We start from the raw sequence: 12,968 nt of genomic DNA, 5'->3' as shown, positions 1-12,968 counted from the left end.
TTGCTCAAGTGTGAACTAAGTATAATAATCCAAGTGTAAGGTAATCACATAAAGTACACAAAAGTTATCACATCAAGCCCGGAGTCATAGATAGTATATGGCTCTTAATGCATTGTAAGATAGCATTATTTTTCAACTATCATGTCACACTGTTGGCTTATATTGAACTTCCAGTCCACTAAGACATTCAGAGCTTTTTCACAGAAACTGTTTTCTGGCCCTCATGTACTTATGAAGTTGATCTTTTTAACCCATAAGTCAGATGTTGCATTTAAATATAGAGGTATTTTGGCAGCTAGGTGGTGCAGAAGATAAAGCACTGCTCCTGGATTCAGGAGGACTTGAGTTCCATTCCAGCCTCAGACACTTGACACTTACTAGCTATGTGACCCTGGGCAAGTCACTTAACCTTCATTGCACCACCAAAATAAATAAATAAATAAATAAATAAATAAATAAATAAATAAATAAATAAATAAATAAATGGATGAATGAATGAATAAATAAATGAACAAATAAATGAATGAATGAATGTAGAGATATTCAGTGAATTGTAGCTATATAATATCACTCAAAAAATGTTGTCGAAAACATGGGTCCTTGTTTCACAGAGAAACTTGAGGACATTTAAAAAGTATAGGTTTCCAAATATAATTCTGCCATCATTCTAGGCCTACCTTATTATGCATGTACAGTGTCTAATTGTACCAACTCTGGTGTCTAAGTGCCCACTAATAGATCAACTCTACAGGTTGCACATCCAACTGCATACCACAGAGGCAGAGCTGTACAGGGGGAGGAACACTGGATTTGGAGTCACTTGGCATGGCGTTGAATCCTTGCTTAGCTCCCCAGCTACCAGTATTATATTTACTTACTACTCAACTACATAGTAAGTAGCTGAGCCAGGATACAAGGTTGGGCAAGTCATTTAACTTTCTCTGGGTCTATTTTCTTATGTAAAAATGAGGGATTTGGCCTAGGTAACTTCTAAAATCATTTCCAATCTCAAAATCTGTGATCATGTGTGATGTTATGATAGTTTGGACAATAGCCATTCTTCACACACTTTTTTCTTCCTCTGTGAACATTTAGGCCACATTCTTTGAGTGATTACAAATAAATTTTAGGAGGGTTTTTTTGTAGGACTTGATACAACCTATACAATCTCTGAAAACAAAAAGATCTAGAAGACAAAGATGGAACCTAAATCTTTCTTTTATTTGAACTGTATATTAGAAACTCTCCAGGGCAGCTAGGTGGCACAGTGGATAAAGCACTGGTCTTGGATTCAGGAGGATCTGAATTCAAATCCAACCTCAGACACTTGATACTTACTGGCTGTGTGACCCTGGGCAAGTCACTTAACCCTCATTGCCCTGCAAAAAAAAAAAATTTAAAAGAAAAAGAAACCCTCTAAAATGATACCTAATTTAAATAAGTCTAATTGAAGTTTCATGCAATTTCTTATCATTTTTATTGTCCTAGTTTGGAACTTATTTTTATTGTTACTCTATCACCCTCCTGATATCATTAGTTCTCTTTGATAATGAGGATCAACAGCAACTAAACAAATTGGTAGTCTCATAGGACAGCTGATTCAGAAATTAAACCAACTATTGTCTGCCTTGTATTTTAAAATAAATCAGTCAATTTTGTTATTATTTTATCAAGTTCTACAAAGTATTCATTTGGTAATTTGATTAGCATAGCATCAAAGGGGTAAATTAACTTCAGAAGTATTGTTATATTTATTATAGGGCATGTCCTAGCCATGATTACTGAGTATTCCTTCAGCTTATGGATGTTGGTATTGTTATTGTTGTTGTTATTGTTTAATTTTATTAAGAAATTCTTTTTAAAAATGTATTTAAAATGGGGGGGAGGCAGCTAGGTGGCACAGTGGATAAAGCACTGGCCCTGGATTCAGGAGGATCTGAGTTCAAATTCGACCTCAAACACTTGACACTTGACACTTGACACTAGCTATGTGACCCTGGGCAAGCCACTTAACCATCATTGCTCCCCCACCAAAAAAAGAATAAAATCCCCTTGAGTCTTGTCAGAATATTATATTAGTCAAGTGTGGACCTAGTCAGATCATTTGTTATTTGAATCTCATTTTGGGGGACTGATTTGTACCATTCTCTTGGTACATTTTTGTCCGACAACAAATCTAAATCAACAGTTTATTGTATTTATTTCTGCTCCATAGCAACAACCCAGGAGTTTTGCATCTTGTTCTCTAACAGATATTTTCCAAACCCTTTTTTATTTTCTTCATTTTTTGAGCATCATTCCCTATAAGCAGATGATAATAGATATCCTTGGGGGCAGCTAGGTGGTGCAGTGGATAAAGCACTAGTCCTGGATTCAGGAGGACCTGAGTTCAAATCCGACTTCAGACACTTGACACTAGCTATGTGACCCTGGGCAAGTCACTTAACCCTCATTGCCCCCCCCCCAAAAGAAAACAAAACAAACAAAAGAAATGCTTTCTAATTGAATCTATGTATCTTTTGTGTACTTTGGTAGGTCGATATCTAAACATTTTACGCATTTTGTAGTTATTTAGAATGGGATTTCCCTATTTTTGCTTCTTGTATTTTGTTGTTATTATATAGAAGTTCTGTTGATTTTTGAGGGTTTATTTTGTAGCCTGCAACTTTATTGAAATTATTAATTGCCTCAATTAGTATCTTTGTTGATTTCCTAAGGTTTTCTAAGTATAACATTACCTCATCAGTCATTAGGGATAGTTTTATCTCCTCTTTGTTTATCTTTATGCCTTTAATATCTTTCTTTTCTCTTTTTTTTTCCCTTCGGGGCAATGAGGGTTAAGTGACTTGCCCAGGGTCACACAGCTAGTAAGTGTCAAGTGTCTAAGGTCAAATTTGAACTCATGTCCTCCTGAATTCAGGGCAAGTGTTTTATCCACTGTGCCACCTAGCCACCCCCTTCGTTTGTCTTAATATTCCCAGAACAATATCAAATAATAGCAGAAAGAGTGCACATTCTTGCTTCACTTCTGTCTTTATTGGGAATTGTTCTAATGTATGCCTATTGTATGTAATGCTTGCCTTTGGTTGTAAATAGCTGCTTTTTATCACGTTAAAAAAGGTCCCTCTATGCCTATACTTCAAAGGGTTTTTAAGCATCAAAGAGAACATGTTGTACTTTGTCAGAGGGTTTTCTGTATCTGTGAAGATGATCATGTGATTTTAGATGTTTTTGTTTTAAATATATTATATATTTATTGTTTTACTGTTGTTAACTATCCTTGCATCTCTCATATAAATCCTACTTCGTCATAATTAATGATTTCTTAGATAATTCTTTGTAGTCTATTTAACAGGATTTTGTTTAAAATTCTTGAGTCACTATTCATTAATGATATTGGCCTATGGTTTTCTGTGTTTTTATCTTTCCCTGGTTTAGCTATTAGGACTATATTTTTCTCATAAAAAGGTTCTTGTAGAATGTTTGTCAATTTTAAGAATTTGTAATATGATTGTTTTTTTTATTAAAAAAAAACAAATTGTAAAATTTGTATAGTGATTGTTTTTTAAAGTTTGATAGTATTCTTCTCTGAATGAATCAGGACTGAGTATATTTGTTTTTCCCTTTGGTAGTTCCTTTAGAGCTAGTTCTATTTTATTTTCTGAGATTGGATTATTTAAAATCTCTATCTGGTCTTCTGATAGTTCGGATATTTTAAGTTTTTGAAGGTATTTCTATATTTCTTTTGTGTTCTCAATTTTGTTAGCATATAACTGTTTATAACATGTTCTGAATATTCTTTATATTTCTTTGAATAGTGTTATTTCATCTTGTGCATGTTATTTTATTGATTTGATTTTCTGCCCTCGTATTTTTAAATCAGATTTCTTAATCAAGGATTTATCAATTTTATTGTTATTTTCAAAGTATCAGCTTTCAGTTTTATTTATCATGTCTACATTTTTTCCCAAATTTACCTATTTTTCATTTAGTTTTAGTATCCCTGCTTGTTTTAGGTATATTTGTTAATTTTCTAATTTTTAAATGCATATTTAGTTCACTAATCTTTTTCTAGAGATATGATTTTTCCCTTGATGATTACATTAGCTGCACCACAGAATTTTTGGTATGTAATTCCATCATTATTCTTTTCTTTGACTTAATTATTATTTCTGATGTTATTTGATCCACTCATGATTAAAAATCTCATTGTTACATCTCCATTTGGGTCTTTTTCTTTTTTGTGATCTTTGAAACACTGACTATTTTTAGTATATTATCATGTGTGTTTGCTATATCTGTCTTTTTACATTTGTTTGAAGTATTTCTGTGCCCTAATATATGGTCAATTTTATAAAAAGTCCATGTAGTACTGAGAAATATGTGTATTCTTTTGCTGTCCTGGAAAGAAGATTCCATAAGGCTTTTAATTCTAGATTCACTGACAAATTTTTCAGTTTCACATTTTCCTTTTTGTTTATCTTTCTGTTAGATTAATCCAGAACTGAAAGAATATTGAAGCCTCTTGTCATTTTTGTGCCACTATCTATGTCTTAAAACTTAGTTTCCTTTATGAATTTGGATATATAATTTTATTACCAATATTGGTTTATATAAGTTTATGGTTCCTTTCAACATAATGCAGTTTCCTTGTTTATCCCTTAATTTTTTTAAAATTTTTTTGCTTTGCCAGATAACATGGTTATAACTCTTGCTTTTGGGGATTCACTTGATGCATTATAATATTTTTAAGTTACAATTTCCCATCCTGTCAGTTTTATTGTTTCTACGTATTTGTGTGTATTTGTTTTTTAAATATTTCTTGTAATCTTCAGATTATAGGGTTTTGCTTTCTTACCCAATCTATCACTCTTTTTGCTTTATTGGATTGTTTAATCCATTCATATTTAAAGTTGTGAGAGTTAGGTTTATATTTTCCTCCATTTGTCTCTATTTTTGTTATTTATAATTTCTCCTCTTCTGCTGTAAGCCCAGTATTATATCCCTTTAGTTACTTTAGTTTATTCTTTTTTAAGGAGAGCCTAATCCCATTAGCTCTGTTCCTCTCACCCCAGAACACCTCCTCCCATTAGTTAGTTACCCATATCCCTTTTGGGTTTTGCTTATTAGTTCTTTCTTGATTTTATCTCATTATTTAATTCCACCCCTTTCCCCTCAGTTAGTCAAATAGATTCCCCTTTCCTCTTCTCCCCATTCCACTAGTCTTATTCATTAGTATTTTCACCTCAATTTTTGTTTCCCTTTCCTGAGAGTTTCTTTCACTCTCTTTGTTGTCCATATTTTCTTTCACTCTACTCTAGATCTCATTCTCTGGTTCTTAATTCCTATAATTATTTAATGCTTTTTTATTCTCTAAATTCTTCATGGAATAAAAACTGTTAAGGATCCATTCTGGGCTCTTTCCTCTAGGCAGTTTATTCAGAATTTGCCCCTCAGATTCTTCTTTTCCATTGAGCACCCCTGGCAGAAAAATGAGGATTATGGCATGTGTCAGAGAGGACACTGTCCCATTTTAGGAGGCCATCCCTTTTACCCTCCCCCACATTCCTGATACATTCTTTTCTCCATTTGCCTCAAAACCTCCTCCCTGGGTTCATGCCCTCCCACTTTCCCAGGAGCCATTTGCTCCTTGGAATTCCAACTCCTCCCTCCCAGGGTAGGACAAGTGGTCTTTCAAGCCATCAAAACCACCAGACCACACCCAATACAAGATCCCCATCTCCCTTCACAGAACATCTCACTTCACCTATAGAAGCATTCATGAGTGCAACCCTCTCTTACTACCAAAAGAAGAAATCCCTCCACTCCCCACCATTTTCAGTCCTTTCTCCCCTTTTCTTTGTCCACTCTCATATAGATTCTTCTTTTCCTGAGACCATGAAAATCACCTTCTCATTTCTAGCCCTCAATTTAACACATGCCCCTCTTTCTCCTTGTACCCCTCCCCCTCCATGCACTCCCTCATATTGTAATGTAGGTCCACAAACTGGATTGATTCATCTATAGCAGAGCATCACCAAGTTCTGCCCATAATGCTCCAGATCTGTTTCTTCACTGTTACCTCTACCTAACTTCTGCCTTTACCCCATCAACTTGTGCACATTTACAAAGGGTCTCTCTGCTGTTACTCTGCTGCTCTTGGGGTCCTTGGCTGCTTCATTCATCCGCCCCTCCATCATTTCTGTTCTCTAGTGTATTTGAGAAGCCAATAATCTCTTCAGGTCTAGTTTTCTTTATAAGAATGTTTCAAATGCCTCTTTATTATTGAATGTCCATATGCTTTTCATTTATGGTTAAACAAAGATTTGCAGGGTAGGTCACCTTGGGCTATATCCTGGGCTCCAGTGCTCTTCAGAACATATTATCCCATTCCTTCTTGCATTTTCTGGTGGATGAAGAATAGTTATGTTATTCACATCCCCTTTTCCTTTTTATTTGAAGGTCTTTCTCCTGATTGCTTGAAGAATTCATTTCTTAATTGAAACATTAGATTTAACCACTATATTTCTGGGGGTTTGTAGACTTTTTTTTTTCTTATTTGTTTTTTGGAGGCAATCTATGAATTCTTTCATCTGGTATTTGATTTCCTATCCTCAGAAGTTCTGGGCAGTTCTGTTATTTCCTGAATTACATTGTTGAGGTTTTTCTGTGGTTCTGGGAGACCTATGATCCATAGGTTGTTTCTACATGTCCCGTTTTTGAGACCAATATGCTTTGCTGGAATAATGAGTATATTTTTCTTTTAATGTTCTTGATTTTTGCTTCTTTTCCTCTAAATTCTTCTTCATTCCTGTGTATTTGTATTCCCAATCTATTATTTCCTCTTTTGTTTCTTTGGTAAGATTTGCCTTTGTGGATTCATTTTTAAAAAATGACCATTATTTTTGTTGTGCAGGCCATAAATGGTGTATTATTCTCATTTTTCTTTTAAAGCTTTCAAGAATATTGTGTTGTGGTTCCATGTTCTCAAATTCTACAAGGTCTTCTGTCTTGTCGAGTATAATTTTCCTTTGTTTTATAGTATTTATTTATAGATTCATGAACTTATTTACTAAATGTGGAGGCCACATTTCTTTCTGCTGTTAATGTTTTCTTTGTTGATTTATCTGCTTATGTTCAAGATCTTTGAGTTTTCTTCTTCCTGGTATCTTTGGTAATTTCAGTCTCCCTCCCCTGGGCAACTCCCTCCCCTGCTGGAGCTTTTCTTGGGAACTGGATCACAAAGCATCTCAGCCTGCCCCGACACTATGGAATTTGTGCTTTACCAGCCTTGATCTCTGCCCCAAATAACTTTTGAGTGGAAAGAATTGGCCCCAGCTGGATACTGAACTTTTTCCCTAAGGCTTATTGGAGTGCTGTACAACCCCTCACACACAGTGACCTGTTCTGTCCTGCTCCCTGTGTTCCTTAGTTCTTTGGCTTGTCACCAGCAGTTTAGAGAATTGCCTTGCTGGTGCTATGAGGTTGGTTTCCATAGTTTGGGTCTCCAAGGCTCTGGGAGGAGGGCAGGGTGAGTTGTGGTATTAAACCCTTTTTTTCAGGTCAGACACATGTCCTAGCCCTTTCTCTCCTTTCCTGCTTCTGCTGCAGAGATGGTTTTCAGCAGACTGTAGCCTTCTCTGCCCCCATGCCCCAAGGAGGTTCTGCCCATATCTCACTGCTACTGTGTTGGTTCTGGCTTTGTGTCAGGGCCCGAGTAAACTTCAGTCCCTGAAACAATACTGCACAACTGGCTGGCTGTCAGGGCTAGCAGGCTTATATAGCTGGTAGCCAGGATCACTGCTGCACTGGGAGGGGAAGAAGGGAGGAGGTGTGTATTTCTTTCTTTCTTCTTTTCTTTTCTTTTCTTTTTTTGCTAATCCATATCTTGGGTCAGATCCTTGGGTTGGCTAAGTGTAGCCTCCTTGCAGATAGCATGAGAGGTGGAGAAAGATATTCAGTGAGGGGCAGCTAGATGGCACAGTGGATAGAGCACCGGCCCTGGAGTCAGGAGTACCTGAGTTCAAATCTGGCCTCAGACACTTAACACTTACTAGCTGTGTGACCCTGGGCAAGTCACTTAACTCTAATTGCCTCACTAAAAAAAAGAAAAAAGAAAAAAAAAGATATTCAGTGAGTTCAGTGTATAAGGCAGGTTTTTTTTTTAACCTTCTTTTGAATTCCAAGTGTTCTAAATCAGGGAGACAGATGAAATTGCTTTATATTTAGCATATAATTTCTGTATTGGAGAAGTTAGTGTACCATTTTATTGATCTCACGGCCTGGGATACAACCAATAGTTTTCAGTTACTTTTCACTTGTGCTGTGAATTCTATAGTATCACTATGGTATAAGAAAGTAAGGAAAATATGTCTTCTCTGTCCAATGGTTATTACCAATTTGAATACATGCCCCAAGGGATTTCAGAGGCCCCCAGAATATTTTAAGAACTAGTGGAAAAAATGGCTTGGAATATAAATTAATTAAAGTTATAAGACTAATTATGGGATTAAGTTGCTTAGAACAGGTTTTTAACCTGGCATGTGTGGATACATTTAACAAGAACTGTGACTTTGGATGGGGAAAATGAACAATTATTTTCATTAATTTCTAATTAAAATTTAGCTTTTCTTTCAATTATTATAAAATATAATTCTGAGATGATTGAAGGGATTCTTAGGCTTCACCAGACTCCAAAAGTATACAAAGACACAAAAATAATGAAGAAAACCTGGCCTAGAAGTTGCTGACCAACAAGTGCCCTCTCTGTAACTTTGTCATAAGCTATGTCAACAGGGAGTAAGTGAACCATAAAGTGTTCCTTTCTGGGACCCTTCCAAAAATTATTGAGATCTAAAGATGTATCTAGGTTTTAGTAGCTACTTTTGGAAATCAGTGGTCTTTCCAATTAGTATCCTGCTGAAAAATAGCAAAAGAAGAAAGGGGGAAAGAAATCATCTAGTTTGAACCCTTTAGTACCATTTGGAAAGCATTGGGACAAGAAATATGATGGATAAGACCTTAAAGTACTCTAAAAAATTTTAAACAATCCCTATTTCCAAGGAGCTCAAATTCTAATTTAGAGAGTCAGCACATAAAAGACAGTTCAGCATTGACTTTTGTATTAACTTTTGTAGATGCAAGCAAGTCCTTCATGCGACATATTGGTGGTAGCCTTGATTTCTTGACAGCAGTTTTATACCACAAGGACCACCACTAGCAGTCTATTACAGTTGTCATTAGACAATTCATCATCTCCTGCCTAGGTTACAATGACTGCTTTTTACTTAGATCTCTCTCACCACTTCAGCCTATCCCCTACATTGATTTTGCTCAAGTTCTGATCTGACTATGACACTCCAATGACTTATTATTGTTTTTAAAATCAAATGGAAATGCCTCTGTTTATAAAGCTCTTTAGTTAAGTGGATTAATACCTAGTTAAAGAACTATATTTAGAAGGTTGATTATAGGCATGTTCACATTTCATTAGGGTATACACCCAGGAAATAATTTTTTTTTAATTTTGAATGCAAACATTTATTAAAAATCGGTCATGAAAGGCATTTTTTATTTACCAGATGAAAGCAAAGCTTAATTAAATTAAGATTTTTATTAAATCAACACCTAACCTTCACTTTAAAATACAGATTGTCAAAAGTATGAAACTACTATTTTTTGAGACATTAGGGTGTACTGGAATAGCTTATGGTATTGATGTAGGAGGTGAAAAAAAGGGGTTAATAGAAAAACCTAAGACCCAAGCTTTAATTCAGATACTACCTCCAAAAGGGAGTTAGACCCCAGTTAATGGATAATTTACAAGTCAGGATGTTAGGTTCTCTTACCCACAGAAATCAGTGCCAATAACGGGAACAGAGGGAGCTAGGCCATGAAGACCTGAAACTATAACAATAAAGGAATTGACAGACTATAGAAACTTAGACTAGAAATAAATGAAAAATGGAGATATTTTGAAACTAGTCATGGAAACCAGAAAGAGACATGTGCATAAAAGGCCAAATTTGTCCCCAGATTCACCTTATAACGTGTAAACCCCCAAAACACACCTCCACAGAAAGGTACCAGCCTGGGGCTTTGGCTTGGGACCCCAGGAACTCCAAATTAGGGTAAGCCCTCCTCTGTACTTCTCCAAGGTAGAGATTATGAGTAGGACAGGCCCTCCCTTGTACCTCCCAAAGGTGGAGATTATTATGAGACTGATAATCAATTTATCTATACTATAAATATAACTCTTTCCTTTCCTTATTTGAGAGTTACCTTTCCACTATTCTGGTTCTCTCCCTGTGGTCACTCACAGTATTGCAATAAAACTTGGGAAACTGAGTCACTGAGTCTTTTTTTTTTTTTTTGGTGAGGCAATTGGGTTTAAGTGACTTGCCCAGGGTCACATAGCTAGTAAGTGTCAAGTGTCTGAATCCAGATTTGAACTCAGGTCCTCCTGAATCCAGGACCAGTGGCTTATCTACTGCACCACCTAGCTGCCCCTGATTGAGTCTTGTAATTCTTTTGGGACAACTCATGATCAAAATGACCCCAAATTCTATCCCACATCAGTATGAATTATCAAATTGATATTAACATGGAGGAAATTTTAATAGTGTCTTGCAGGGTTTGATTCTGGTCTTTGCTCTCCTTAATATTTTAATCAGCAATTTAGATTGAGAGAATAATAGTTCATACTTGTATAGGCTTTAAGGTTTTAAAAGTGCTTTCCTGGAGCAGCTAGGTGGCGCAGTGGATAGAGCACAGGCCCTGGAGTCAGGATGACCTGAGTTCAAATATGACCTCAGACACTGGACCCTTACTTGCTGTGTGACCCTGGGCAAGTCACTTAACCCCAATTGCCTCACCAATTTTTTTTTAAGTGGTTTACTAGTAGTCTTCTCCATCTATCTCTCTGTCTTCTTCTATCCTCTTCCGAGTTTCCCTGTGTGTCTCTCTCCCCCTTCCTCTCTCTGCGCCTCTGTCTCCGTCTCCTCGGTCCCTTGCTCCTGTCACCACCAGGAGGCCGGCACCCCCAGCAGCAGCGGAGGTAACAACAGCGCCCTTCCCCTCCCTCTGCAGCCCAGCCCTGCTTCCTTCTCCCGGGCTCTGCATTTCTACCTGGGCCTCTGGGTGCTCTTAGACGGCTCCCCCACGGAGCTCCCACGCCAGCGTGCCAGCATGATCCCCTTGAAGAGGACCGTCTACCAGAGAGCCTTCCTGTGCCTGGTGCTGCTCGTGGTCTTGCCCGTCCTGTGGTGGGTTCTAGATCCCAGCCAAGGTCACCTCCAAAGTCACCCGCGGGCCCCGAGGCGCGGCTGGGCTCAGGAAGCAGAGGGCGCGTTTGCTGAGCACTACAGCTGGGGGCTGAGCCCCCTCGAGGCCCGCGTGGCCATGGGGAAGAGTCTGCAGGTGTGGGACGTGAATTTTTCCACCTGCACTGCCAACATGCTAGTAATGAAAAAACCCTGGGTGCGCACAGTCCAGGAGCACATTCGCCAGTTCCTGCTCTACCGCCACTGCCGCTACTTCCCCATCCTGCGCAACCACCCGGAGAAGTGCTCGGGCCACGTCTACCTGCTGCTGGCCGTCAAGTCTTCCCTCTCCAGGCACGACAATCGAGAGGCCATCCGGCAAACCTGGGGCCGCGAGCGAGAGGGGGCCGGTGGCCGCGGGGCCATCCGCACCCTGTTCCTGCTTGGCACCGACCCCGAGGACGAGGCTCTGGACACCCACGCCCGGCTCCTGGACGTGGAGGACCAGGTCTACCAGGACATCCTGCAGTGGGACTTCCTGGACAGCTTCTTCAACTTGACCTTGAAGGAGGTGAACTTCCTCAAATGGCTGGAAATCTTCTGCCCCGGGGTCAGCTTCGTCTTTAAGGGTGATGATGACGTCTTTGTCAGCCCTGCCAACCTGTTGGAGTACCTGAAGGATCAGAGACCCCACGAGAACCTCTTGGTGGGAGACGTGGTTAATAAAGCCAGTCCCATCCGGACCAAGGGAAACAAGTACTACGTCCCCAAGGCTTTGTACAACAAGACCAACTACCCTCCCTATGTGGGTGGAGGAGGCTATCTAATGACCAGGAGGCTGGCCCACCGCCTCCACCTGGTCTCCCAGACTTTGGAGCTTTATCCCATCGACGATGTCTTCCTGGGCATGTGCCTGAAGGTGTTGGCTGTGAGACCCACACCCCACAAAGGTTTCAAATCCTTTGGTATCATTCCCTCCAGTCAAAGCTACCTAAACAAGGACCCCTGTATTTTCCGCTCCATGATGATGGTCCATAAGATGAAACCCAAGGAGATGCTGAATATGTGGAAGCTGGTCCACAGCCATCTCAACTGCTCCCATAGCTTCAGGCTCTCCAACCCTGATGCCAGGGAAGAAAAAAATCCCCAGGGTAACATGGTTCATTTGGTCATTTTATATGTTTTAATTTGCCTTGTTTTGGTTTGGACACAGAAGTAAAAGACCAGGGCCTGGACATGAGACTGTGTGGGATTAGAAGGAATGTTAAATTCATCCTGGAGCTATGTCCTGGGTAGGAGGAAAGGTCTGCCTGGGGAGGTGGCTTAGATCCTGAAAAAAAAGAAGTAGTGAATGGTCAGGGAAGGGCAAGCAGGCAGATTCTCCAACCCCAACCAGAATTATCCAGAAATAGTTCTCTTTCCCCATTACTGTTTCAATTTATATCATGGGTGGGCATAAGAAATTAAATGGGAATTATGGGGGAGTTTTGTGGAAGCTGTAGGTGACACAAAGGCCAACAGATGACACAGAAAAAGTTTAGAAACTCAAAAATGCATACAATATGTATATAGTGTTGTATAATATCAACATATTTTATCTTTTAATACCATAAATATGCACAATTTCTTTTTTAAAGATACAATAAGTAAAAAGTTAAAGTTTTCAAAAACATGAAAGCCAGCAGGCAACACACTAAGGCTAGTATT

General features: G+C 38.7%; 1 protein-coding gene across 1 annotated transcript in view; it reads left to right on the top strand.

Annotated features, from left to right (window-relative positions):
• Positions 1–12,968, top strand: part of LOC122750010 (UDP-GlcNAc:betaGal beta-1,3-N-acetylglucosaminyltransferase 7-like) — a 145,827-nt gene that overhangs the window by 93,224 nt on the left and 39,635 nt on the right. Inside the window, exon 2 of the mRNA XM_043996650.1 lies at positions 11,029–12,412. Coding sequence (XP_043852585.1) covers positions 11,029–12,412 — 1,384 coding nt within the window. The remainder of the gene's footprint in view (positions 1–11,028; positions 12,413–12,968) is intronic.

Source organism: Dromiciops gliroides, chromosome 1, assembly GCF_019393635.1.
Source record: "Dromiciops gliroides isolate mDroGli1 chromosome 1, mDroGli1.pri, whole genome shotgun sequence".
In the NCBI taxonomy this organism is placed as follows: Eukaryota; Metazoa; Chordata; class Mammalia; order Microbiotheria; family Microbiotheriidae; genus Dromiciops; species Dromiciops gliroides.
The sequence above is the reverse complement of the archived record's forward strand: the minus strand, read 5'-3'. Positions and strand labels throughout refer to the sequence as shown.